The following is a 27,831-nucleotide window of genomic DNA, read 5'->3' as shown; positions in this document are numbered from 1 at the left end:
TCGTCCCAGAAACTTGAAGTATATAGTTAGTCAATGCCACATCACATCGTAGCACGTCCCTTATTAAAGAGCACCTTCAAGTTAAGCCTAATCTCACAACAAATTTACCCTTTGGGTTAAAATAAAAATGGATAACAAAAGATAGATAAACATTGTAAACAACATAAACAATAGTGTCCCATGATTCTTTGGTGCAATCCATGGGATTGAGCGGTTCCCCTTTAACTGCGTTATTAGTTTTGTCGTAACGGGATGCCTAAGTAGCCCAGGTCTATGCTCTATAGAGGCAAGCCTGACTGGACCGTTACACGCATCGATGTTTACGGAGCTTAGTGTTATCAGCTTGTAAATAAACTACAGGTTTCTGTAAATATAGGCTATGCAAGTTATTAACAACATTCATTAGCATAGCCACACCTCCAATTCACACTTGCCCAGTGCAAGTGAATCGGATCTTTAAATTTGCCGATTTTAATGAATATTCTGACGGTCTTGCAATCTGTCTGACTTCCTGACTCCTTCGGTCCGGGTTTGAACGGTTTGTTTACCCGCAACGCGGTTCGAGACAGAAGAACGCTAGTCGTTTCAAGACCGGAGATAGAGGCAATGTGCATGAACATAGTCCAGTGTTTCCTGAACTCATGAATATGTATATATGACATTTAAAAGCCTGAGGTCACCCCGCAAATAAACAGTTTTGTTCAGCGGTGAGTGAATGAAGAGCATTGAACGGGCTGCATTGTTTCGTTGTCGTAGTAGTCTGTGTGATTCGTGGTCGAAAAGGTAAATGGTGGATACTGTGAATGAACATAATAGTCAGAAAACATTTTGATTCAGAGATCGCGTCTGATACATTGTCCGCGGCTTTAACGCCAATAACGTCGTGGTCGGCGTATCCAAACTCGTCAATCTATATACACGATCTCAGTTGATTATGAACACTTTGTTTTTCCAACAACAGCTACTTACAACTAAGTAACGACTTGCTATACTGCAAGTGTTCCGGTGAGCTGCGAGTGATTGTCGGCTATTCAACAAAAACAGGTACGTCGTGTTTTTACGTAAGTTTCAGATTAAGATAAGTTTTTGATTTCAACCACAGACAGTCGTGGTTTTACTGCCTCTAAGTACCAGTGAAACCAGGGTCAAAGAGAAAACATAGCCGCAGTTGTACTTATATCTGGGACCTATTTAAGGTCACAACACGTGTACCTTTGTCTCATTAGATATGCTATTATAACAGGGAGATAAACATATGTTTAGCGTCGTGGTGTCATAGGATTGTTACGCCAATCAAAGCAAGTTCAAGCACGATATTAGCGAACCTATCGTCGCATTTTACTATACGTGTCTATGGTGTAACTGAGAAGATGTTTTTCTTACTGATGAATAACTAATTAGGTATGAACACTACTATATAAATGCCCTGACCCTAGACAGTATGTCATGACCCCATCATTAAAATGAACATGCGTGGAATAACAATGCCGTAGGCATTTCGCTGTCATCTTTTAAACCATAGATAATTGCCGAATGCAAAACAGATCTTCATATCGGAGTTATTTTTCCCCCTTTCTTGCCAGACAGTCTTGGCTAGATAGTGTTAACATTTCGGAGCTTTGTCAATGTTGGAACAAACTAAAAAAAACAAGCCATGCATGGCACAGTCCCCGTTAGTTATCAAATTTAAGATATATAGTTTTGTTTATAGTAATATAGCTGGAATATAACCATGTCAGAAATATGATTTTTTTAACATTAAAATGATTGACATTTGTATCTGATTGTCAAACAAGTACTTGTCCATAAAAATATTGAGAGATATTGCTCTGGAACAGCATTCAAAATCAACCATTTTGAATACATGTATATATATATAACATGATTTATAACGAATATATAAAATTTGAACATAATCAGTCAAAGCATTTAAGAGACATGGCTCTAGAACCACATTCATTAAAACAAAATGGCCTCCAGCCGGCCATTTTGAATCTTATCTGAAAAACAAAATTATTTGCATAAAGGGCCCATAATGTCTAATGTATATACAAAGTTTTAACAAAATCCATCTGTAAACAGCCGAGAAATGCTGGATTTTTAGGATTTTTCAGCACAAAAATGGACGCCATTCGGCCATCTTAAATCAGATCGTAAAACAACATGTTGTGCATCAAGGTCCAACGTATATACAAGGTTTGAACAAAATCCATCTATAAACAGCTGGGAAATGCTTGATTTTGATGATTTTTAGCACAAAAATGGCCGCCATCAGATCGTGAAACAAATTGACGTGCATATGTATAATATCATGTGTGATGTATGTGTGAAGTTTGATTGTGATTGGTCCAGGCATTTCTAAAATACAGGTCCGGACGCACGCACAGACGCACGCACGCACAGACGCACGGAGGTCAAAACATAAATCCCCGTTTTCGGACTGCGTCCGAACGGGGACTAAAAACGATTTTAAAATACTAGTATAGGGAATAGATTAAAAACGCCGAAAGTTACTGTATATGGTATTTGCAAATGAATTGCTGACCTCAGTACGGTGCGCCGGTGTGCGACTTCCTGTTCTGGCTCGCTGTTTACTTATCCCCCAGACTTGGTCTGAGCCCATATAAAGCAAGATCAAGTAGTCTCAAAAACTACAAAAAAAAAAAAAAACTGTGAAATAGTTCGCGGCGTCTGTAGTCGGGCATGTTAACTATGGCTTGTTAGTGCAATAAGTCAAAACAGATTTATTCAATTTTTCCATTTATTCTGATTTATTATAAATATTTGGACAAGTTCAAAGTTTGTGTATCTAGCTCTTATATTTTGTCAGATACATTTGTATTGGTAAAAAAAATCGCTCAGGGTAGCGAGACTATTATTTGCAAAATGACTACAAAAAGACCCAGGAAAGTATATATTTTTTGGAATCGCAAGACTACGGCGCGTTAATTAATCAAAGGTAAACAATTACTTTTTCTATAAAAGAAAATAATTTATGCTGGTGATAATAAGTATTTTTTCACTTTTCCTAGTTGTTCAACAGTCTGCTAAATTGAATGTGTCTTGTTAGTTTTATTCAAGCAACGCGTTTTAAAAAGTAGTGTACTGAATTTTAATTTCAGTTAAAGTGGCATTGCTGACAGCTCCAAGTCAAACCACAACATGTTTGTAAATAACACACGAAATAGTTTGGCTGGACACATTCATGTTCCTCTCATTGTCACCTTAAAGGGCGGCAGTCGTCGTGTCCCGTCCTGTTCGATACAGGACTCTACCGACGCATACAACGCGTGTAAAATACATTGTTTATTTACATGAAAATCGACCACGCGATGCGCGACGACCACCGCGCTTTAAAGCTGTGAAAATTTGGTGTTAATCCGACAAAAAGTATACATTTTTTTGTTAAAGACCTTGTATTTTGAAAAACATAAACTCCTAGAAAACGTCGATGAAGTCACAGCAAAGATTTTCAAGCTTGTTTACCGACACAAGCGATTTGTTTTCCCATCAAGGTCTGTTTTAACATGTGTAGGGGCATCCAAATGTGTAAGGCTATTGGAAACCAAAACAATAAGGAATGAGATAATTCGATAAAATCGGAAGATGAGAACACCAAAATCAATGATTTTTTTAGTGGCTGTGTGACCTTGTGTTTGACACATTCATATGCAAATGAAAATCTGTGAAACAGACAGGGGCGGAGACCAACCACTCAAGTGTTTGTAAACACTCATTGTGTGCCAGATAGCTACTGGTAACACATACCATGGAACTATAAACCCGGGTTTATAGTTCCATGCACATACCAACTTTATGGATTACACAAGATGGCGAAAGAGTGCAAGACCCCCCAAATGCAGACGGGGACAGTTAATTTAGTTAAGGCCATGAAATAACCAAGCAGTCGACAACGTAAACCCAAGGCTCGAGCAGTCACAGAGCAATCAGGTCTACAATAGACGCTCCCAGAAATTCGATTAGTTTTGAAAAATTGCAACGATGCTTCAGGGCTCAGACTACTCACGGAGGTGAAAAAGTGAAGGAGTAACAGCCAAAACAATCTCCCTAAAATTCTTCTGTTTTAGTCAAGTTTAATCCCAAAATACCTTTTGTCTTATCGTCCTTTCACCCCAGGATCGTCGCCGACGCGCCATCTACTCTCAAGCGTTGCTGCGTGCAGTACACACTCCAAGGTCTTGTTTTACAGCATTGCAATAAACGCAAAAGGGCATCATAAAGCATGCACACCTTTTATACTTACAAGAATCGTGTTTGTGAAAACGGGAAAGTTGGAATTTTGAAAATCGGAGAATTTCTTCTTAAGTTCATGTAATTTTTTTGTATTTTAGCGCATTTTCTGTTGTATTTTTGAATCGGCAATATTGTAATGTTTCAAAATATTGCTAGCACTGTTTTTTTACTCCAAAATAAAGCTCGTTTAATGTTTTTTGTAATGGGGCTTGACATAGACCGCACCGCGTTGTACCAGACACTGAATTTTGAGGTTCGAAATGACACTTTTTGAAGTTTTTAGCCCGTGTATGTCCTACTTCCTGTAGCAGTGTGTAAATTTTCTTTATACACAATGTACAGGAAATTCGTTGCATTTTTTTCGAGCGATCGTTTCGTTCACAGAATATTCAAAACAATTTTTCGTCTGTATTATGCTCTTCTATTTAGTTTTACGTCATCTGATTTGAAGGATATAGCAGTTTCAGCATCGTAGTCAAACTGGTGGGCGTTATCGATTGTCGCCATAATTGTTCATAAGAATTTGACTCGAATTGTCACGCAGAGTGCCACCAAAGGGACTGTGACTAAACACAATATTCATTACATTAAAACACTACTAGGGGTATTTCTGGTCCCATACTCTCTGTGGCGACTTTTTAAATTTGCGAACACAATTTTCATTGAATCCGCTATGTGATAATTAGAAAATAAATGTGTTTGGAGATTTGATGACGCAACCTGTTTCAGCGGCCCAATGTCACATGACATTGATTGACAGCAATTAATTATTCAAGCTTAGTAGCGCGTCCCTTTTTTCAGTTCTTGTGTTTGACGTTTATCTGAACTTGTAAACTAGTCTTTATCATAAATATTATATATAATCACTGCTGTGATATTCATAATCACATACATCCCTTTTGGCATGACATAATCGACCTGTGAAGTTCGAGAAAACACGCCTTTAAATGAGCTTGGCTGGAGCTGTTTACTACAGCGTGACTTTCAAGGAAATATTTCCTATGATTTAGAAGCGTATTTATAGTATACCGTAGCCTTTAGCAAGTTTGGGCGTTCCTCAACCCGTTCTGACCAATGTTTCCTCTCGTGTACGAACGTAATTGGGTCAATCAGATATGCAAACATATACGAAATCAGATATGCAAACATATACGAAACATTAGGGAAACATATACGAAACAGTAAACTTTTAACGGTAGCGACAACACCATTTGCACAATTGTGCCGAACAAATCTCGATCAGGGTCCCGATAGATACTTGGGACTAAAACTAGGCACATGTCGAGATTTGCTACCTGAACGCTCAGCACGAACCGAAAAACACGCCCTCGGTGGTGAATTTAAGAGAACATATACTGATTCATTATACATGTTGTATGACATGACGATGGAGGGCAGTGCAGCTAGATATGGCTGGATGGTATAGTAATGAATAAAATTAATGCCAAACGTTTTTGTTTTGCAATGCAATTCTGCATCGATATGAACAATATTTTTTTTTAAAATCTTCTTTGCCAATCAATATAGCATCATGTGCGTATAATTTTCCATGTTTGGGTCAAATAACAGACCGAATATTGAGGGCGTGATATTAACACGAGTCGAGTAGGTCACAAATAGATCCCTACTAACCTGAACGCAACTGCTGTAATCTATCTCCAAGGATGAATGATTAACAATGTTGGCACGTGCCGAGATCCCGTAACGTGAACAATAGTATATATGGCTACAAAAAACGTAGCAAAGTATATATTTTCAGAATCGCCAGGGTTCAAGCTTTTTAAAAATGTGTTTTTCATGTCACGTCTGACACGCTCAGATATAAAATATTACCTTTTTTTCCGAAAATAAGTATGTTAAGCAGTTAAGTCTGTGCGAAAAAGCCGTTCAGTAGTTCAGAATGAGTCTCAGCATTTGTATCCATGCGCTGCATTGTAAAAATTAACCTGCTGAATTCAAGAATAAGTTTTAAAAGCATTGCCTCAACTAAAATATCAGATTTTGAAAAACAATCCATGAAATAGTTTGTCTGGACATATTTAATTTCTTCTCAATGTCAGCTGAATGCTGTGAAAATTTGGTGTTAATCCGACAACATTAAACATACTTTATGATTTGTTAAAAACATTTTTAAAAAAAATCTATAAAAACATCTTAGGGGTATTTACATGTATGTAGCTATTGGAAACAAATCAGAAATCAAGAATGGTTTGACTATAATTCGGTAAAATCGGCAATGGAAACGCCAGAATTTCTGTGGTAGCGTGATCTCATGTCGGACTTATTGATATGCAAATTATAATCTGTGAAACAAACAGAAGCGGCAATTAAACACCACGTGTGTGTGTAAACACTCATTGCACGTTAAAATTCCAACTCACTAACTCCCCAGTTGATGCGATTATTCCAGTCAGAAAGTCAGTAGAGAAAAAAAAGATTGGTTAGCGTTAACAGGCGATAATCTGAAGAAAAAAAAACATTATCTATTCCTCTCTGTGGTTGGTCATGGCAACGTTTTAGGGAGCCGTGACATAACTCCATCTTTGACAGAATTAACAATTATCGGCGGCTATATAATTAAAGGGCTTATACACCGCGAGTGATCAATCAGCGACCGCGTTGCAGCTTGTTGCAGAGGGTGGAATTATTTAATAACAGTGAAGTCGTAAAGTAGATGTTGAGTGGGAACACAATGGGACACCACTGGTTATTTCGGACTTGGCCCTCTCAACAAAACTCAACCCTAATCAATTTCTTTCCTGCAATAGAACGAATCACTATATTGAATTATTGTATGTACACATACCATTTATTGCAAACTCTGACAATCAAGACCAATCATTCAGACTGGAGTACGGTGCACTGGATTTGATGGAAGGGGAAGGGGCGAGGCGATACACGTAAAATGACGCCAGCCTGTTTGAAGTCTTGATTACAGACAAATTCGCGTATTAGCGCCATCAATGTAAATTACTTTCGTCTATATTTGTTTTTATTTCGAATTTTCAGTTGTTAACATGGAAATGAATAAGAAAAGTGGAAGTTATAACGTTTTGCCACAGAAAGAGGGGAATGCGAATATACAAATCGATCAAGTAAGTATGAATTACGTGAATTACGTGAATATGTACACTGGTGCGTTTTTCAGCACAGTATGGGAGCTTGTGGATTTCATCCGTCCGTCCATCGCATTATCTCAGATGTTCGTGGATTGATTGAGTACATGGTTGATAGATGATGTTATACTTAGTCTTAGACCTTAGATGTTTTCTGTTCAGACACAAAATGCCCGACTGCCGGTCATATTTGAACCAACATTTTATACATGCAGAACAGTATTTTCAGCTTGTGCTCGCAGATCCTGTTCAAACTTCCGAATATTGGTAACACCTGTTGGTGTACTGAGGCACGTCTGTTTTTTGGATTTATTCCAAATTGGCTGGCTGCCATCATTGTGTCTGAAAACGATCAACAGTTTTATTCAGATTTGGTAGAGAGGCAGTATATTTTTTTCACAAACATGCAAGTGGATTATTTGCTTAGATTGTATAAGATATGGCTGGCCAGCAGGCATTTTTTTTCTTGCCCGATTGCCCGCATCTGCTCTCACAATCTAACACAACTATCCCATAATACACTTGTCAGGCAGTTCGAGTCATTAGTTCAGTATAGAAAAGGTAAATGCACATGGCTAGACTATAAATAATACATATATTTCAAGTACAGAGTACAGAAGGAGCTTACATGGCATACAGAGTAGCTTGACATGTAGGGGTAAGGAGGTCCCCGCTGACCGAACGGCATCAGACAACGCGGAGATCGCAACTCACTTCGCCAGGCTAGATACAGAGACGCTTACATTGTATTCACTTACATATAGGAAACATTATAGTTTGGGTGGACGTGCTATGCAGCCAGTTGAATACTAAACCGCAAAAGATCGACTTTGAGCGCTTTTGTTTTAGCTACAAAGTGCATTTTCGCCAGAAAAATGAGCTAATTTATATTGGGTTAAAATAATAGAATTAAACGTTAAGCTGGGGGTCAAGACAGCGGTGCATATATGTATACTTCAACTATCGGAGTACCCCATGCACCGATTATCACAATAATACCCTGATATACCCTGATAAAGATGGCACCATCTAGTGACGTAGTGTTTTTGTGACGTAAATGACGGTAAAGAAAGCACGGCAGCGTTTATGTTCTGTGGCCATGCACCAACAAAATAATGTTTTGAGAGTTTAAATTCAGTCTACCAGTAAAGGATGAATACAAACAACCTATCTCCAGCATAGTTTTTAAAGTTGTTTTCTACGCAATTTTTACGCCACACCTTCCTTCGTTGCTGTTATTATTATATTAGTCAGTTCTCTCTCGCACGCCCTTGATATGATTTTATTTTGCAATATGTTGTTATCGAATATATTGTTTGATTTCAGGATGTCATCCAAACTTGTGAAGACATTCGTGGTATGGAAGAAGGTCGTATAACCGAGGTACACCTCAACAACACTGGAGATAACGCTATGGAAAAAATGGAAATCGAGCTTGAAGAAATGCTTGACGATGGGCCAGCAGAAAACTGTTGTACCAGGGTGCGTAATCAAATAAAATCCATGGGCATACATTGCATCCTTCTTTAATTCCTCTATTTACGGATACTCATATTTTTTATGATTTTATTAAGTTGTATCGTTCTTCGAAAAAGTTTGTATGTAACAACAACAAACCATTTTTTAAAGATACGATATCAAACAGGGTCACTTAAACATTATAACAAATACACATACGCAAATTAAAGTTGTCAACCATGGATTAAATCGGTTGACATATAGAGCAGTTATGGCGTGTAAATTCCTGAACATTGCTTTTTCACCTTTTTCTCAGGGAATTGAAAGGATCCAGAACACACTACACAAGTGGTTCACAAAATACAAACGCTATCTGTGGTTATCTACAAAGGTTCTCCTCTTTGCAATGTTCGTGGCTTATTTCGTGGTTGCCTTGAAATATGATGTAAACAATGCCATATCGCTGATCGTGTTAACAAGCTGCGTTATATTTTGTGTTATGTACGCTCTTATCAGAGACCATTTTGGTGACAAAGTGTACCGTGTATGTATAAAGCCAATCAGACGGTTCATCATACAACATTACAACATAGTGAGATGGTGAGTAGCTTTTACCTACAATGCGTCACGTGCGTCCTCTGTCGGTTGACTCAAACTAGTGACGGATGGGGGGTGTGTACTCTTGAAAAATTTGTTAATACGATAATGTTAAATAACCGTCATATTCTATTTTTCTTAATATTTGGTAATTTTTCTTTCATATTTATAATATTTTAGCAGAAATAGGAAAAAAGGGTTTCCGTGGTTACCTTTGGGTTATTACGAACGGTGACACACCACCGACCATATATCCTTGTGATATCTTACCGATAACACCGGGACGAATCGTCTTAGAAAGTAATGGCTGGAAACAAATCAGTTTTCTGTTCTCATTCGTAGGTTAAGCGGTATTGTTGTGTTGGTGCTACTTATAATTTGGATTGCAGTAGACACGTCGAGGAATCCAACAAATATGCTGTCACTAGTCGGACTTGTTACCATCATTTTATTCTGTTTCATATTCTCCAAGCATCCCTCTAAGGTAAATATATCATCCCCTTTTACATGTGAACGGAACACTATAAAATCATCATATGTAATTTTCATTGGAATAAAATTTTGATATTTCGGGTAATTATAATTTTGATATTTTCAGTATATTGATTGGGAGGGGGGTAAGACAGACAATCTCTAAAAGTTACTAAGCATAATACTACAACTACCTGTGCTTTTGAGTAACAGATCACATATCAACTGTTAACTTGTTCACCCGTTTCTGATATCTCAAACAGTGAGTTCAATTGCTATTGTTCATGTTGATTTGTGGGTTTAACTAGCGATGGTGTGTAAACCAACTCCAAGGAAAAGTGTACTCAGTTGAAGAATGTATTATATTGTACATAACGACATAGCTGTCACTTTAAACGATATTGTCATATACGTCATCTTGACGTCACAGCAATGCTTTATAGCTAGATTAGGCATATTGTTTGTTTATATCATTCAGCAAATTATGACATTGACCACATCATATATGTTAATTGTAGATTCGGTGGCGGCCAGTCATATGGGGGCTGGTGATCCAGTTTTGTCTGGCTATAATCATCTTACGCACTCAGTGGGGATTTGACGCTTTTAATTTCCTCGGAGAAGAAGTTCGTGTATTCCTTGATTACACAGACGCCGGTGTAACGTTCGTATTCGGGCCGCAGTATTATCTTCACAGATTCGCCTTCAAGGTCAGTGGTGGTATTAGGTTGACTTTCTCGGACTTGACAACTCCATTTGTACTTTTTTTTTGTATTTTGTGACGGCTACGATAATATATCGTTAAGGGTGAATATGTGACTTGTGTATTTCCCTGGTCAACCAAGTTAACATCACTAAAATAGGTTTGTAACATCAGAATATTTAAATAAGCACCGCCTCGAAAAGAGGTACAACAAACCACAGTTGAACAAATAATTCAAAGAAACACCATTCACTACGTTCAATTACCCACCATAGACTCCGGTATTTTGAACATTAGGCATTAATCAGCGATTCTGCAAATAACGTGACCGAGCCCATATGGCGGCGCCATTACGGCTGAATATTCACTTTTTCTTCGCATCGAGCGGGGATGAAGTCCAGCGCTCTGCCCGGATCGCTTGCTTTTTCCTGTCCGAGTTTCTAGCTTGGGTTGTTGCCGGTGGAGCGGCATCCGACATTGTAGCAGGTAGATTTTCCTTGTAATTTTTCCCCTCGTGTCGTTTTCCCCTTTGTGTGTAGCATTTTTCACAACAAAGAGATAAAACCCGGCGTCGTAGCTTAATCATTTGTTGATTTCGTTACGTCACTTTTTCCAACTGTAATTCGCTTTCCACATGCATTTCGTCTTCATTTTGTGCTTGATCTACGTATTTAGAAATGGATAGATGTATGCAGCACCAGAAGCTCGCTGCCATTTTTTTTGTCTTCTCGGTTTTCGAGTCGACTGAGCAGTGGTTATATTCAGAATTTACCAACATATAACCCGCATCCGATATGCTTTTTGCTTTTGCTGCCTGCGGGTTCGGGGGTTTTGCCTTGAAGGCGTGTGTTTTCGCTGGAGTTCTGAGCTCTGAGAGTTTTTTTAGAGCCATCAAAATCGCTGAGACTTACTGTGTCGCTCATATTTTCACAGCAAGGTTGCACGCCCAGAAAAATCGGTTAAAGTGAGTTGCGTGTTTGGCATGAGTGGATAGTCCTCACGCTCGGCTACCAGTACTTTTTGGTCCCCTCCCCTCTGATCAGAGGGCATCCTCACAGTCTGTGTTTTCAGACGGTGGTTTACCCGATTTTACTTACTGGCTACAACGAGGCTGTGCCCCTGGAGGTCTTCCCTCCCGTTGCGGCTCCCTTTGTGGATCCTTCCTCGCAGGGCGCTGGGTTTGCCTCCCAGATGAAGGCTTTGGTCGAAGGACTGTTGGGGCAAATTGCGTCCCTGGCATGACGGGAAATGGTGGGTACAGTCTCGGAGGTTCGGAGTGCAATGAACCAGACGGTTCAGATCCAACAGCCAGTTGGCCCTGCCAGGGGTAAGCGAAAGGCACCCCAATCACAAAAACCCAATGCCCTAGGGCATTGTCTGCTAGCCAGAGTCAGCCAGGAGGCAAGCACTTATACCCTTCCACGGGAGGGAAAAGTAGCGGCGCACCCCCAGGGAGGAAGGAGCCAGGTGGTGGCTCACCCTCCTTGGGCAGTCGTCCACCCCAGCAGTGGGGGAAGCATGTTTGACGCTTACCTCTGCGAAGGGGGGGGGGGCAGGCCAGGTCAAAACTTAGTGACTTCCACAGGCCTTGGGTAAACTCACCTCATGTGAGAAGAGAACACCCGCCCCTCGCATGTGCTGAACCCATGGCCACATATCCCTGTCGTACACAGATTGCACCAGTCTAGTCCAGTTTGAAGACAGCAGGTGACCAATCCCTGGACCTTTCTAGGTGGTGACATTCTGTTATGGGATACTGCTGAAACCTTCCTCTCCCCCGTCAGTGTCTCCACTGCCAGGGGACTCCAGCAAGGCGGAAGCAATCAGGCAGGAAGTAGCAGTTTTCTGGAAAAGGGCGCCATACACAGGGTAGATCAGTCAGCATTAAGGTAGCGAGAAGGTTTTGTGACGTTTTTAAATAAAACATTCTCTGTCTGTTGTCTCGTTCAGAACAGTAATTTAGGTTATATATATCAAAAGACTAAGTATAGAGGTGCAAGTTCGCACAAACTGGACAGACATTATTTACATAATTATCACGTGACATTAAAAATGGCGAACCTTGTAAAAATGACTAAGTCCGCGATTGCGAGAGAACACTGCGGAATTTCCTGGTGAAATTTACGTCATGCATTGTCCGTAATCAAGTCCATTGAAATGCGTCTCCGATAATCAAAATACCTATTATTCCGATTTCTATGCAGGTTTGTTTTTTTGTCCCCAAATTATTTCATACTTGACACCTTTAACAGACTATTATTCTGTGACAAAGCATTTTCTTTATTAACCCAGACATATTGCGCACCATCATTATCTTTTGAACGATAACTGCGAGTTTGAATGTCCTAGTCCGAACGCACTTGATTTGGCGGCGGTCCCAATGAGTCGTACTCGATCAAAACTTCAACTCGAGAAAAACGCGAAAAACAGTTTTGGTTAATAAAACACTGTAGATTTGCTGCATTATTATAAATATACACTAAAAATGGCCAAACATATTAACCACTGATATCATAGGACTCATAAGGAGTGTCAGATAATGAATAATTTCAAGCTCGAGCGTGAAAAATGAAGAAAACTGCTGGCATTTGAGTCCGTACTCCAGACGGGAACGTTCGGGTTTTCCATTGTTATGCAAACGAACAACGAGGGATAATCCTCTGACAAACATTACTGTCCCACTGTACACGCTGACAGTTTACAAACAAGCTAATCCTTCAAGTGTCTCTGATAAGACATCTAATAAAACGGTTTTCATGGTGAAACAAAATGGCCGATGTTTGAAAAAAAATTGCTGTGTCAGAGTGCGACACTGAGTGTCAGATTTTTCTTTGCCTCGTCTGTCAACGCTTTCTTTCTTTTCTTCGCCATTGCGTTAGAAAAAAAAATGTATTAGTAAAATAGAATATTGACTTGGAAAATAAAACGATTTAAAAGAAAGTTGTGCAAAGTTACAGTACTCCTTTCGCACAACCTCCCGCCCGCTTCCGCTTTCCAATCACCTTTTTCTCTCGCTTTTGCGACCGTTTGTTGAATTCGACCGGAAAATTTCCGCTTTATTTTCGACCGCGCAGACCCCGAAATATCAACGCCCACCTGCTCGCTCGCGCGCATTTAAAATTCGGACTAACAGAATAATTTCCGAGGTTCACATTGTCTTATAATTGTATTTCTGGTTTTTATAGATGTTGAACAGCTGACAAAAGTTCAAATACTTTTTGTTTTAACTATATATAATTATATGCACGCAACCTGACCCATTGACCTCGATTTGGCTTGGACTGAATATTTTATTTTAAACAATATTCTGACGTGAAATACAAAATGTATTTCAACACAAGTACGACAGGGTTGTCTGGGGTTTCTTTCCTGATTGTTGAGTCTTCGCAATGTGTTTTGTATAATTTTATTATTGTTGTTTTCCCCCGATGCTGAAGGACCGTAAAGCTAAATGGCAGTTACATGCATGGGCTGAGTGAAAGAAAATATTTCTAAGCCTAAAATAAAACCTAATATTACACCTCTTTGTGTATTTGTTAATTATACATATGTTTGTCAATATCTAGAAAAATCTCGTCTTTCCTTGATAATTTCGATTGTTTGTTTGGAATGTCGATCCCCGTTGGTTTCTCCATACTGAGTTTAGGAAGGGCGTCGATCAACACCGTGACAATCAGCCGAGAGAAGACAAACACTGACCGTAATTCATGGAGATCATGTCCGTAATTTGTGGGCTGAAACCCCAAATAATTAATCAAGTATTATTATTTTAATATATATTTTATTTTACATCGCAAAACTAAACCATGCCCCAAACAGAGCTAGAGTTGTTCGCGGTGAAACAACCGCATTGAAGACGATGCAACTTCAACTAGCCATTTCTTACCTTGAAATAAAAAAAATAAAAATTCTAAGAGCATCGGGGAAAATATTAATAATCATCCTTATCAAGCGCTTGCTTTATTTTATTCGAATCCATGAAATTCACAATTTTTTTTTACATTTGTTGGCAACTTCCGCGCTAAAGAAGATTGGAAATGTGGGTGTGGTTATTTTGCCAAGTCCTGCTGATAATACGGACAAATATGGTTCTGTGACCCAGGTCGTGCTCCGATCAGTTGACTCTCAGCCAATCAATGATGTTGTAACAAAGCATATTTGACGCTAATTGAAGGGTCGTCGTACAATCCAATCGCCCATTTTCTGTAGGAACACTTTTGCGGTACGTATACGGTATAGACCGAGCTCATTCAATGATCGTGACTTAATTTTAAAAATTGAATGTCAAATTTTACCAGACGAGGACCGATGTGGATTCGGTATCGTTATTTTTGGAATTAATCACTAACATTTCCTCGTTTCTCTGCTCTGTCAAAAGGAGTTACCTAGGCTTTTTTCACGTAACTGTCTCATTAAAATAAAAAAAAATATTACATCTAGAACAAGCACCAAAAAAACGTAACAAGAGGTCCCAGTTCAGTTGCTTTCACGATACAAGTGTAATACAATTATTAGATTTGAAGTGTCGTTCAGAATGTAATAATAGTTAATACTAGTTGTATGTTCACACTTTACTATCAAAACCACCATTTCGACCACCCATGTGCCAGTTTTCAGTGTTTGGGCGAGCGGTCAATGTTTTCAATGAGCGAGCGAGCAAAAAAAAACGCGATTAAAATGCGGTCGGTTTCCGGTCGGACAAGACCGCGTGGTCGGAAATTAAGCGATAAGCGGTCGATGAAAAAGCGGAAGGTTCGGCGAAATGAGTACTGTATGACCATGTTTCTCCAACGAAGTCTCGACTGACAATAATGCTGACAATGGACGTTAGATAAACACGCATTGTTTGCAACTGGAAGCTTATCACCCGTTATATCAGAATCGTCAACAACAGAGTATACAGATAACATGTTATCATTTAAACCCTTTCAAAGATGAACATTATGCAAATATCCACGAAACGCCAGTTGTAGTCTTTTCTGCTAGTGTTTTAAAACACTAATTTGAGCAACGTTATTTCGCAATTTCGATCTTTTGTAAACCTGGGATGATGTATCAAGGTCTAAAGTAACCGTTTTATCAATTTTTGAAAAATCAAGAAAAAAGTGAAAATTTCCCTTCTCGCTACCTTAAGTCCAGGCTTCTACACAAATGTGTTTGTAGTACCAAATGTACAGGTGGCGGACGCCCAATTATGGACCTAGACAGACTGAATCGGTATGTGCTCCTCGAGTGGTTCTGCATGGAGATGCCATTCAGTGTTTTTCTCTCCATCCACCGTTTCGACTGGCTATCCAAACTAGACTTGAGCGGGGCCTACCTGCACATACTGATGCACCCAGAGAGTTGCCATCCCCTTTGAATTGCCCAGCTGGTTCAAGTATTCGATTTTCGGGTGACCCCCGTTCGGGTTATGCACAGTGCCGTACGTGTTCACCAGAATGATGAAACAGGTAGTGCTGCTCCTTCACCAAATGTCGGTACACCTCAATCCGTACCTAGACGACTGGTTACTACACAACCCAGACAAGGGGTTAACACGTCAGGCTAACACTATTTACTTCACCAGGTGGGCTCTTTAGTAAATCGACAAGTCCCACCTCAGCCCAATGCACAGTTGGTGTTCCTGGGCATGGAGTTTGACACAGAGGTAAGCTTGGTATAGCTATTTCAAGCATGTTGCTTAGCGCTAAGCAGCCTTGCCATACGCCCAGTCAGCATTCCCTCACTGTCCCTCCGAGAACTAATGCGGATCATTGGAATGATGACCTCAGTTCGAAGGGTGGTTCCCCAGACCGTACCACACAGCTGCCCAGGATAACACTTGTTGTTACAACGCCGAGCTCTCCTATGGGAATTAGATAGGCGGGTTTTGTTCTTGAACCAAGTGAAGGAAGCCCTGCCCTCATGGTTGTCACTGGCCAACCCCAGAAAGGGGGCCCCCTTGGACCAACTCGCCACAGGTATGACTCTGGTAACATATGCCTCCCTCCAAGGTTGGGGAGCGCATCTATTGGACGAACAAGCCCAAGGATATGGCCCTCGCATTAGTTTCGGACCACCTTATCAACCAGCTCAAACTGAAAGCAGTATACTTAGCACTACCACACTTTCTACCCGTAGTTCGAGACCACAGAGTCCTGCTCCGCACACGCAACACAGCAGTGGTCTCCTTCAAGAAGGAGGGGGCGTTCCTCATCGTTGTTAGTCCTAGCGGAGCAAATTCTCCTTTAGTGCCTGAAATACAATGTGGAGCTAATCACACACTACCTTCCAGCGGTGAGGAAAAGTCTGGCAGACGCCCTGCCAGGGCGGCTACGTCTCCAGAACACGGAGTGGTTGATACCCCAGTGGGTAGCTTCCACACTGGTTCGGCTGTGGGATAGTCCAAAGATAGACCGGAATGCCAAGCTCCAGATGTACATAACACTCCTGCAGACTCCAGGAGCTTGGGCCAGGGTCGCTTTGCTAACCCTGTGGACCCACTTAGTTGTGTACGCATTTCCCCCCTTCCCTCTAGTTCACCGGGCACTGTAGAACCAAGGCCTAGTTTTCTACTTCTGTTGGAAATGCTAGTCGAAACACTAGTAGTGCTTCCGGACTTACCAGACCTGCTGTCCTAACTGGATGGCACACTACCAACGAGTCCAGCGGGTATCACTTACACGCATAGAGGCTCTCAGTAAACCTGCACATACAAAAGGTTTATCTGAGCGGGCTGCCAATGTCCTGGCCAGGGCAAACAGGGATTCCACCAAGGCTGCCTACATTTCTAGGTCGCGAGCATACACTGATTGGTGTAGCGGAAGGGAGATTGATCCATACCATCCATCCATTGGCCAGGTAGCAGACTCCTTCATCCACCTGTTTGACGAAGTGGGTTTGTCCTACGCAACGATTGTTGGCTACAGGTCGGCCTTGTCCCCCACCATTGAGAATGCTTTAGGAACAAGACTAGCCGATTGTCCTATTATTAGGAGACTATTTACTTCTTTCTATAATCAGAGCCCGAGACCCCGTACAAAGGAACCGCCCAACTAGGATTTGTTGATTGTGTTGTTTGCTTTAAATGGACTGCACTTTGAGTCTCTCTGATCAGAACCACTCAAATTTTTGACGTGGAAAATAATCTTCCTACTGACCCTCGTCTCAGGTTGGCATTGCAAGAAATGGGCGCATTGTCCTTCTCGGACGATGTACCACCTTTATGGACAATCAAGTTGTGCTAAAGACACGAATCAGGTTTCTCGCCAAGAGGAAAATCCAAGGATAATATCGCCATCCCCCGGCTGTCAAATTTTGTTAGCCCGGAGGGTCAGAAGGAATTGCTTCTCTGCCCGATTCTAGCACTGAGTTGCTACAAAACTGTACTAGGGATTCATAATGGAGTTCCAAGCACATGTCACATGGCTGGCCTCCCCTACTTCCATCGCCAGGTGGATCACTGCAACTGCATTAAAGGTCTTATAATACTTTAATTACCTCAACACAGAGCTTGCAGAGACACAAAGTACAAGCGCATGAGGTCTGTGCGATTGCTAACTTGCTAGTGCTAGCATCAGGCGGCCCCCCGAGCACACACTGAAGGCAGGTTTCTTGAGAACGCAGAACATTGTTATCAACTACTACCTAAGAGTCACCCAATCTATTGAGAAGGGTCTCTTTAGGTTGGGTCCCATCATAGCGGGTCAGACTTGGTTTGCTGACCCAGCCCAAACAGCCACAAGGCTCCCTGTGCATAGGTGATAAGTCAGTCTCGGCATTTTTGCGAACATATTTCTCCCTGCAGCACTCCCAGGAAACCCCCAGGTCCCGCTCTCCGGCGTACGCCCTCATGCAGAACTGTTTCGGTCTTTACTTTGAAAGCATACTACCCCTGGAATTGGGTTGGGGTCTAGCTTTCTCGGGCACATCAAACCCTGTCACCCTAGCAGCCCTTTGGCTTCTAGCTCCGGGACAGCACAGGCAAGGTAACACACAACCCTTTTTGGGTCTAAGGTGTTGAGTGTTTCATCCCGGACTGTAAAAAGACTTTCATAATTTTTCTGTTTGCTCGGAAAACCCGCCACCTATCGGTATATGACTCTGCCTACAGTTAAAAATAGTCATTTTGACTGACCGAAGTCTATGGCGGGTAATTGAACGCAGTGAATTTAGGCAGAGGGTTCTCCAAACCCGCCTATTCACATAGTTCATACCCAATAGACTCCGCCCCCCAACCACCCCACTCCTTCCGTAGCATTGGTCTAAGTCCTCGATGCGGAGAAAAAGGAATCAGAGTGAATATCCAGCACATGGTTTGTGACGTAAGCGAAAAGAATCTTGGGGTCATGGGGCTTCTCCTGACCTAGATTCTATCTCTCTGTCAATGACAGAATCGCTCCGGGGACAGCACAGGCAAGGTAACACACCACCCTTTTTGGGTCTAATGTGTTGAGTGTTTCATCCCGGCCTAAAAAAAGACTTTCATCATTTTTCTGTTTGCTCGGAAAACCCGCCACCTATCGGTATCTGACTCTGCCCACAGTTCAAAATAGTCATTATGACTGACCAGAGTCTATGGTGGGTATGAACTATGTGAATATGCGGGTTCGGAGAACCCTTTGCCTAAATTTAAACGAATTCGGTAGAAGTCTACATATTGCGTTGTCACATTCATTTTTTTTGTTCTAGGTATTACCTATCATGCTTTTCCTAGGTTCTATAGTTGCATTGTTATACCACGTGGGCGTGATGCAGGTGGTTATCGGCAAACTGGCGTGGTTCTTACAGTTCACCATGGGATCATCAGCAACAGAATCTATGAACTCAGCCGGGAACGTCTTTCTTAGTATAGTTAGTATCCAAATGCACATATATACACGTTATAGCCACTGATGACGTATCTTAGGGATGCACTATACTTTTCAGGAGAGGTCATATTTATCATAGGTTGTTGGATTTTCAATGAAATACAATGAAGTCAACGGCATTCTTTAAACCTCTCCCAAAACAAAATTAGTATTTGCTTGCACAATTTCGATAGACAAATAATTCATATCTCGCCTCAACATACTTGCTTTAGAATGTGTGTCGACGAGAATATTATGTAATTATTACGAAAATTATTATTGTAGGCAGAGGCACCTCTCATGGTAGCACCGTACATAAAGAAAATGACACTATCTGAACTTCATGCTGTGGCGACTGGAGGCTATGCGACTATAGCTGGAAGCGTCATGGGTGCTGCTATTGCATTTGGTCTCAGTCCTTCGTACCTAATCACCGCCTCAGCTATGTCAGCACCTGCATCTTTAGCTATATCTAAGCTGTTTTACCCGGAAACAGAGAAATCACCATCAGACAAAAAATCGATTCAAATAAGTATACCGTAAGTGACTTCGCAGCTGGGAATTTTTTTACAATTGTAGCAATTGTATCATAATCATGGGCCAACGCTGAATTATCCGTTCACACATATTTCCCCGACACGGTTTTGGTGTCATCCGTGCTGCTAACCATATGAAAACATGATTTTAATTACATGTCTTAAGAAAGTGCTGTTATGACTTATACTTATCAGCCATAAACGAAGCTACAAATAAATAAATATGAGCGCAAATGACTTATCTTTTTTGTATACAGATTGGTCTTAATCTTTATCGAATAAGAACACATTAAAATAATGCATTACAGTTTTGGTGAAATAAACTGTATACAAACTACGACACCCGACACTCGAATTACTGTGCATTATCAATTAATTAAATGTTGTTCTACATACTATATATTTAATATGTAACTCTTAAGATTGTATTTGTTCACAGAAAACATCAGAATGTGCTGGACGCTATTTCAAGTGGTGGGTTGGCCGCTGTTCCGCTATGTGTCAGCGTTGCTTCTAATTTCATAGTGTTTCTGGCAATACTCGCATTTTTTAACGCTTTTTTGTCGTGGGCAGGTGGAATGGTGGGTTATCCAGAGCTAAGCTTTGAGGTTAGTTGTCAAATTTACTACCGTTACAAACATGCTGTTGGCTTTCCCATGCCGTGGCATTCTACAAAATAAAACTCGTTATTGAGATGACGCCTTTGTTTGTGCAAACTCATACTAGTGTTTGTTTTATAAGTTGCTGTTTCTTATACAGACTAGTAGTAATGAATTGTGTTAATCACACATTATCACATATAAATGTGTATAGGTGATGGAGACGCGAGAAAACAGGAAAGATTATGGAGATACCATATCAGACAAATAATTTACATCCACCTCATTCAGCCAAAGCAGATGTAAAATATGAGTGTAGAAATATGATTATAAGCAAATGATTGCAAGGCTCCCATAATTCACAAATACTCAAATTAGTTTATGAGACATTAGTGTGACCTTTAGTGAGGCTTTGAGTGACTAGAATTTCAATATATTTTACAATCTTAAAGTTCCACATACTCTATAGTAACGATTATACCTAATATAATTGCACAAGCGATTGTTTAGTGGTTAAAAGAGTGAGAATCATAGGAAAATGGAGCCACTGAAGACATTCGATAGCCAATGAAACACTCTCATTTGAATTTGCCTGTAATGTGAAATTTTTATTAATAGTATATTGAATTTCCATAAAACAAACGTCTTCTTGAACACATTTGTAGTACGTAGTACAGAATTTAACCTAACTTGCATGTGTATTCTAGGTGATTTGCTCGTGGGTGTTTATGCCGGTAGCGTTTCTAATGGGAGTTGACTGGGAAGACTGTGCTATCGTAGCTGAACTCATTGGCATGAAGATTGTCACCAGTGTATTAGTTTCATATGATAAACTTGCTGTCATAGTAGCGAACCGTGAACTTGGTCTGACTCCAACAATATCGGTAAGTTGTAAAACGGACACCACCACACTCTTCAAAACTACTACCTTTCCGTCGTCGTGGGGTGGCGCTATGTACATTTGCACGTTTGAATGAAAATACACATCTTTCTGACAGCGTCGTGGATACCGGGCCTGTTGTATGTCTGTTTTCACCGAGATTAGGGCCTGGATCCAGTTATTTTTTTAAATTAGTTATTATGCCCACTTCCAATAGATTTTCTGAAACATCCCATTTCCAAGTAAATGCTTACCTCATATATGCACTGGTTTAGGACATGAATGCACCTGCGCAGAGATCTGGTCAGTCACGATTCACCGACGCCAATTTATTAGGCAATGGCGCAAAATTGCCTAAGGAAAACAAATCAAACAAAAAATGCAACATACCTTCTTCCAAGTTGAAAAGCCATAATTTTTTGTACTTTTTCATGTGATGACGCGTAAATGCAAACTTTAAATATTGCACTGTCCTCTGACATATAATCTGTTCCCTGATATAATCATCAAGATCAAACACGTGTTACGTATGTGTAACTGGTGTTTATTTCCTTCATTATTGGTCAATATATGCACAACAAATTATATCAACAATTACATGTATTATACACTCTGTCTTTATAGCCTCGTTCTGAACTCATCGCTACATATGCTCTATGTGGGTTTTCTCATTTGGCTGGTATTGGTATGACGTTGGGGACGCTCGTCGGACTTTGTCCTGAACGCAAGAGGGATATCAATGCAATCGTTGTTAGAGCTATGATTGCCGGGAATTGTGCCAACTTTATGACAGCTTGTATAGCAGGTGAGGAAAGAAGTCGTAGTCAGAAAACAGAAATACATATTGATGAATTAATGTTGGTACTTAGTAACATGTGTAAATATTGGATTCTCTAGTTTTAGAAAAAAAACATGTTCTTCCTTTTTGCGATGAGAGGGCGCTCTGTGGCATCATAATGACGTAGAGGGTTGTAATCAATAGACATATCGAAACTATATCGACGATACGAACGGTATTCATACATTCACAAAATCACATTGCAACTTAAAAATGATGTGTTTGTGCAGTTAACCATTTTAAAACCAATGATGCGTAAAAGTTTTTTTCCTGTTCAGATGAAAAAATATGATCAAAATTCTAGCTATTTTTTTAACATTGGTAAAAAAAATTCAGACTATATATTGTTCAGTTATCAATTTAATACACTATCAATTTTCACATTCTAAATTTATTCAGTCGAAGAAATCGTCTCTAAACATGCCGTGATGGTCACCACATGATCGGTTAACACACACAAAATTAACCCAAGTTGAACATGGAATATAAATTCAATACATCTCAATTGGACATTGGCACCCGCTTGCCGTGGGCCCATCTGTGAAGTCTGTCCATGTTGGTCTGGTGGTCATCAAATACGTCACATATTGTGTTAGCCTGGTTTAGTAGTGCTGAAAACAGGACCAGGCACACCCGAGAAACAATTTCTGAATATTTGTTGTGTTCATATTGTGTTGTGCCTATTTGATACAAAATTAATCAAACTACATGAGATAAATAGGCCAGAACACGTGAAAATAAAACCACAATGACTACTAGTCATCCAATGTAGAATCAAGTCTCAAAACAAACTGATGTACGTCTGTAATGTGGGATGCGAGTTGTTTGTTTCAAATTTCAATAACAGCGTGCCCGCGAAACAGCTGCGGACATGTCAAAATGTCGCGATTTTAGTTTATTTGACGAAAATGACATCAAAACCTTAAAATAACTATAAAGAGCATGCAACACAGTATCATGTGAAATGGTTACATGCGATCAGAGAAACGGCTAGAAATGGTCAATTGTCATTAATATCTCTGTAACAACTTTGAACAAAATTGGTTCAGCCATGTCCGAGAAATGATGTCGAAAGGACGAACATATTACCATTTCAAGCTTCAATTGAGTCCTGAACTCACCTACTGCTCATAAGCAAACTAAATGTATTATATTCTTTTCAGTTACTTGTTTGAACTTCAGGTATCCACTTGTACTAATGTCAGGTAACACCCCCACAACCTCTCAGTATCCCTTTGAAAACCTCAATCCCCATAGGTGCATACCTAATACATTCGACTTTGTAATCTGTTTATAACAATTTACTTATATTTTCAATTGTAGGCATTCTTTATCAAGAGAACATGGCAATTATTCCAGTGATAGCAAATATCACTTTCAATGCTACCGCTGTGACGGACAACCAGATCCTTACAACCGTCATGTAAAATTCACTGTATGCTGCCACAGACAGCTGGAATATTACGACTGGAACAACGATATTTCTGCGAGCACTATTCCGCACCTTAATACTGCCTTGTAGGAACCACCTCGTTTGTCCTGGAATGATATCCCACATATTGTGTCCTTCATAGTATGTTTTGTATTGGGTTATTGAAATTTTATATGTATTTATGTAACTGGTACACAAAACAGAGTTCATATTCTTGAAATTAATAGAACACCATGGCTCTATTATTCAATACGATTCATTAAAGCCAGCAAAGAAAAACATACAACAATGACAAATGATACATTTACTTTCCGAAAGAAAGAGAAAAAAACCTTCAAATTTCAAATATTACACACGTAATGAGTATGGTGAATTTTAAGTTTGGCCTCGACCTACTAGAGCAACAACATTCAAAATAACATAGGTAACACAGTGGTTTGGAATATTGACTCAATAAGAGTAGAAAGACCATTCAACAATGAGTTGTAATAAAGCACCATAATGACTCCAAATCGTATAAATATTTATGTAAATGAAGTGACGATATACATATATATAAATCAATACCAGTAATAATGAAGTACTGTGAACATACATTGTACAAGAATGTTACCTATATATCGAATTGTGTGGGATAATGTTCTCTATGCATTGCATACCCACCATTCAAGTCACCAAACCCCATTCATACAACAATCTGTATGGCAAACATTCACTCTCAAAAAATATGACATTTTGATGTAGTAACCAATTACTTGGGTCCTTAAGGCAGCTGTAACAACTTTTGCAAAATTGTGTCCTCATGGAATACAATACACTACACTAAACGGTTATAAATTAAATGGTTTGCAGTCCGTCACATGTCAAATTAAACTCCTTATCACCTTACCCCCAATGAAAACATAACAGCATGATCAAAGCAATACAATGCACTTTCCCTTGGCTCCAATGATTGAGAATGTGGCTAACTGCCAAACAAATTGAAATACAACTATGTTGTATAATAACTATTAATCAGTGTTCATTTCACACGTAACATCATAATTAGTCCTTATGTGTACCCACAGCTGAGAGCCATCACCATGGTAATTATCTATCTGGCCGATGGAATGTCACATAATACAACTTTGGAATGTGAAAGAAGTTTTGTTGGCAATAGTTAACATTATTCTTATACACCAAGAATAGTGGTCTATGACATTGGGATTGAGAATGTACTTGTCATCCCTGGAATTAATTAAAGCGAGTTTGCCAAGGCTATATAAAGAATTCACACCCAGGATCACTATTATTTTAACACTTCAAAAATTCAATTGCGAAACTATTATAGATGTGTTACACTAAAATCAGGAATGTCAAATTGTTCTGCTCACAAAACATGCAAACATATCCACAAAATCTTAGGAAAAAACACATAAAAAAAAAGAGTTGAAAACGCTTTTCAAGTCTTTGCAACCTTAATTGCCAGAAATGGTATGACATTCTTTTCATGACATTGCCAAATGTATTACATCATACTGATATAGAGTACATAATCCATGATCCATGTCCATTTCTGACATATTCTTTTCAATATAAACCAATTTTGAGTTATTTATTTAAATTATGTCAATTTTGTTAAAAAAAACAAGCAAAATGTTTCACTAAGATCTGGACTGATTATTGTTGGCCACTGATGAAAGTGAGAGATAACACTGCTACAGCTTATTAAAGTGTACTTTAAAATGGTATGTTCAAATTTATTGAGGTTTCAACACTATTGTGACATATATTGGATATCAATATGTGAGGATTATGTGAAATTCTTGTACATGTATACCATCCAATATATCACATACTGACAGTTTACTTGTACCTCTCTAATAAAAGTAGACATATTTTGTTTGGAAATGTTAGTACATTCCTTAGCATGATATTTCGCAAATGTTGCCGTGACTTTGTTTCATAAACCAAATAACTGCATAAGCACGATTAGTTTTCGGCTTCACGCATTCCTACTCCTCAATAATAACAGGTGAAAACAGAACAACGCTCGTATGTATGAACAAAAAAACAAAACGTTTTGACAATTATGCATATGAATACCCTTGTTCTGCAGTATAAACCCATTGTAGATTTCTGTGTCTATTTATTTTATGATGGCAGATAGGCCCCCTACTATTATAACTCACATAATCAGACCATGACTAGAAGTACTGTATACAATAGCACATTGGAATTGTCACAATCTTGTTGCCAGGTGTGCTAGCGACTAACATAGTTCAACTAATTTTAACGTTATGAATTGTCACACATTTAGGTGTGTCCAGGTGTTATTTTTGCTATTATAGACTTTGTTTCTATCTGTTAATATTGCAAATCTTCTGAAAAATTCTCAGTAAAAACATTTTACAGCCATTTTTTTTGTCAATTGATGGAGAAAAGAGTTGCCTTATTTGCCCTATTTTAGCTGGACCCCACGTCAAACATTGTGGAAACAGTCTTCTCTTATGCAAAATTATCTGACATTTTCAAAAATTGAAAAAAAAAAACAATCACGCAATATATACAATTTTCTTCGAAAAAACCAGCTTTGTTGGTAATTTATGAATATGCAAATTAGGAGGTAATTAGCATATATGATATCATAAATAATTGGGCCAATCCACGATCTACATGTTGGTACTAGCTTTACATCTGTATCTTCATATGTATTGAAAATATAGATCTTTTTGATGATTTCATGATATTTTCAGGTTGCCATAGCAATATGTCAATTTTCACACCTTTCAGGGCATTTTCCGTCCTGGAAATAGACATTTTTGAAAAAGTCATAACATTTTGCATAAGAAAAGTCTGTTTCCACAATGTTTGACTTGGGGTGCAGCTATACTCCAAATTCTTGGCCTTAGCTTCCAGACTAACAGCTGTTTCCCTGGGACAGAAAATCATGATCACAACTTTCGCATTGTTTGGACAATTGATTTATACATTATTTACCATGATATGTTTTGAACCGTAAAAAGCACGTTTAACTGCTAAGACAAAACAAGAACAGGAACAATACTACTTTTCGTGTGGTTTTCAGTGTCCTCCAGGCTTCGGTGAGCTCCCGCGACCTCTGACCCAGAATAGCGTCGGCGAATCGGCAACTCGTGTTTTGTCTGTACATTTAGTTTATAGATCATAGTACATAACAATAATAATAAAGGCTTATCGACTACTGATGATTTAAACAATTAGTTTATAACTGTATTTTGTCTGTTTTTCCAGTTTTCCAGTCTTCATCCCATGTCTATCTTTATACATGCGTACAGTATATTATAGTTTTTTGGAATTTCCTGTGATTATGACTTGTATTATCACTACACTCAGGAAGGTAAAAACAAAATTTGGCAATCAAGCATCATCGCGTAAATGCTACTCTGATTTGTTATCCATTACCATGGTGATATCAGCCGCTGACGCCTTGCTTACAGTCTTGTTTGATGTGTATAATTGATTGAGGATCACTTTAAAACCGGAGTAATTCCGTTGTTCGATCAGAACGTCACTGGCAATGCTATTGATTAGAGGTGTCAATCGGTCTAATCTCCGGCAAACCTAGGTCTCGGCTAGTTGATGGCTCACGCTTTGTCGAATGTTGCCAAACTTGGCCGTGTACACGCATCGCGAATCCTCGGTCTCGCGTGCATTTCAGTCATTCTCTGTATTTAGTTCAGATAAGATCCCCCGGAAACGAGAGAGTTTTACGTCGAGTTGCCGAATAATTTATTTTTCAGCCAAAATTGACCATATTTTAGAAAATTTACGATTATTTGAATGTATAGACTAATAATATCTTCATAGCAATGTTCTTGAATGTATTATTAAGATAAATGAACGACATTTACCGGAATACGGCAATTTTTTTTCGATAGTTACTCGATTTTTTTTAGGATAGTTCACGTCGCCATGTTTACAACAAAGCTAGTCGTATGTTATTATATTTCGCCAATTTGAAAATATGACACATCAGGACAAAAACTGTACCAGTCACCTAAATCGAGGCAAAATTAATATAACGGTCTATAATATAATAGTACTGACACAATGTTTTGTGTAGCAACGTTGCGTCCAGATAACGTTTATTACTCA

At 39.3% G+C, this 27,831-nt stretch overlaps 1 protein-coding gene across 2 annotated transcripts; it reads left to right on the top strand.

The window, feature by feature from the left end:
* Window positions 1-670: 670 nt before the first annotated feature.
* Window positions 671-26,933, top strand: LOC100374615 (solute carrier family 28 member 3-like). 2 transcript variants are annotated; one of them, XM_006814042.3, is made up of 13 exons: window positions 671-783; window positions 962-1,044; window positions 7,264-7,349; window positions 8,697-8,852; window positions 9,145-9,428; window positions 9,768-9,909; window positions 10,415-10,606; window positions 19,273-19,434; window positions 19,716-19,969; window positions 20,406-20,574; window positions 21,273-21,449; window positions 22,070-22,250; window positions 23,607-26,933. In XM_006814042.3, the coding sequence occupies exons 1-13, from the start codon at window positions 716-718 to the stop codon at window positions 23,708-23,710; spliced, it is 2,058 nt and encodes a 685-aa protein (XP_006814105.2). In that variant the 5' UTR covers window positions 671-715; the 3' UTR covers window positions 23,711-26,933. The 2 variants fall into 2 exon arrangements, with proteins under 2 accessions (XP_006814105.2, XP_085356179.1); XM_085500053.1 differs by lacking the exon at window positions 19,273-19,434.
* The last annotated feature ends 898 nt before the right edge of the window (window positions 26,934-27,831 follow it).

This window comes from Saccoglossus kowalevskii, chromosome 6 (genome assembly GCF_978046115.1).
Source record: "Saccoglossus kowalevskii chromosome 6, keSacKowa6.1, whole genome shotgun sequence".
Lineage (NCBI taxonomy): Eukaryota > Metazoa > Hemichordata > Enteropneusta > Harrimaniidae > Saccoglossus > Saccoglossus kowalevskii.
The sequence above is the reverse complement of the archived record's forward strand: the minus strand, read 5'-3'. Positions and strand labels throughout refer to the sequence as shown.

Bases quoted from the DNA above. Each gene is read 5' to 3' on its own strand.
- LOC100374615 (XM_006814042.3), top strand. From the start codon at position 716: ATGAAGAGCATTGAACGGGCTGCATTGTTTCGTTGTCGTAGTAGTCTG. The intron at 784-961 runs GTAAATGGTGGA...TTCCAACAACAG, and splicing joins TGTGATTCGTGGTCGAAAAG to CTACTTACAACTAAGTAACG. The intron at 1,045-7,263 runs GTACGTCGTGTT...TCGAATTTTCAG, and splicing joins CGGCTATTCAACAAAAACAG to TTGTTAACATGGAAATGAAT.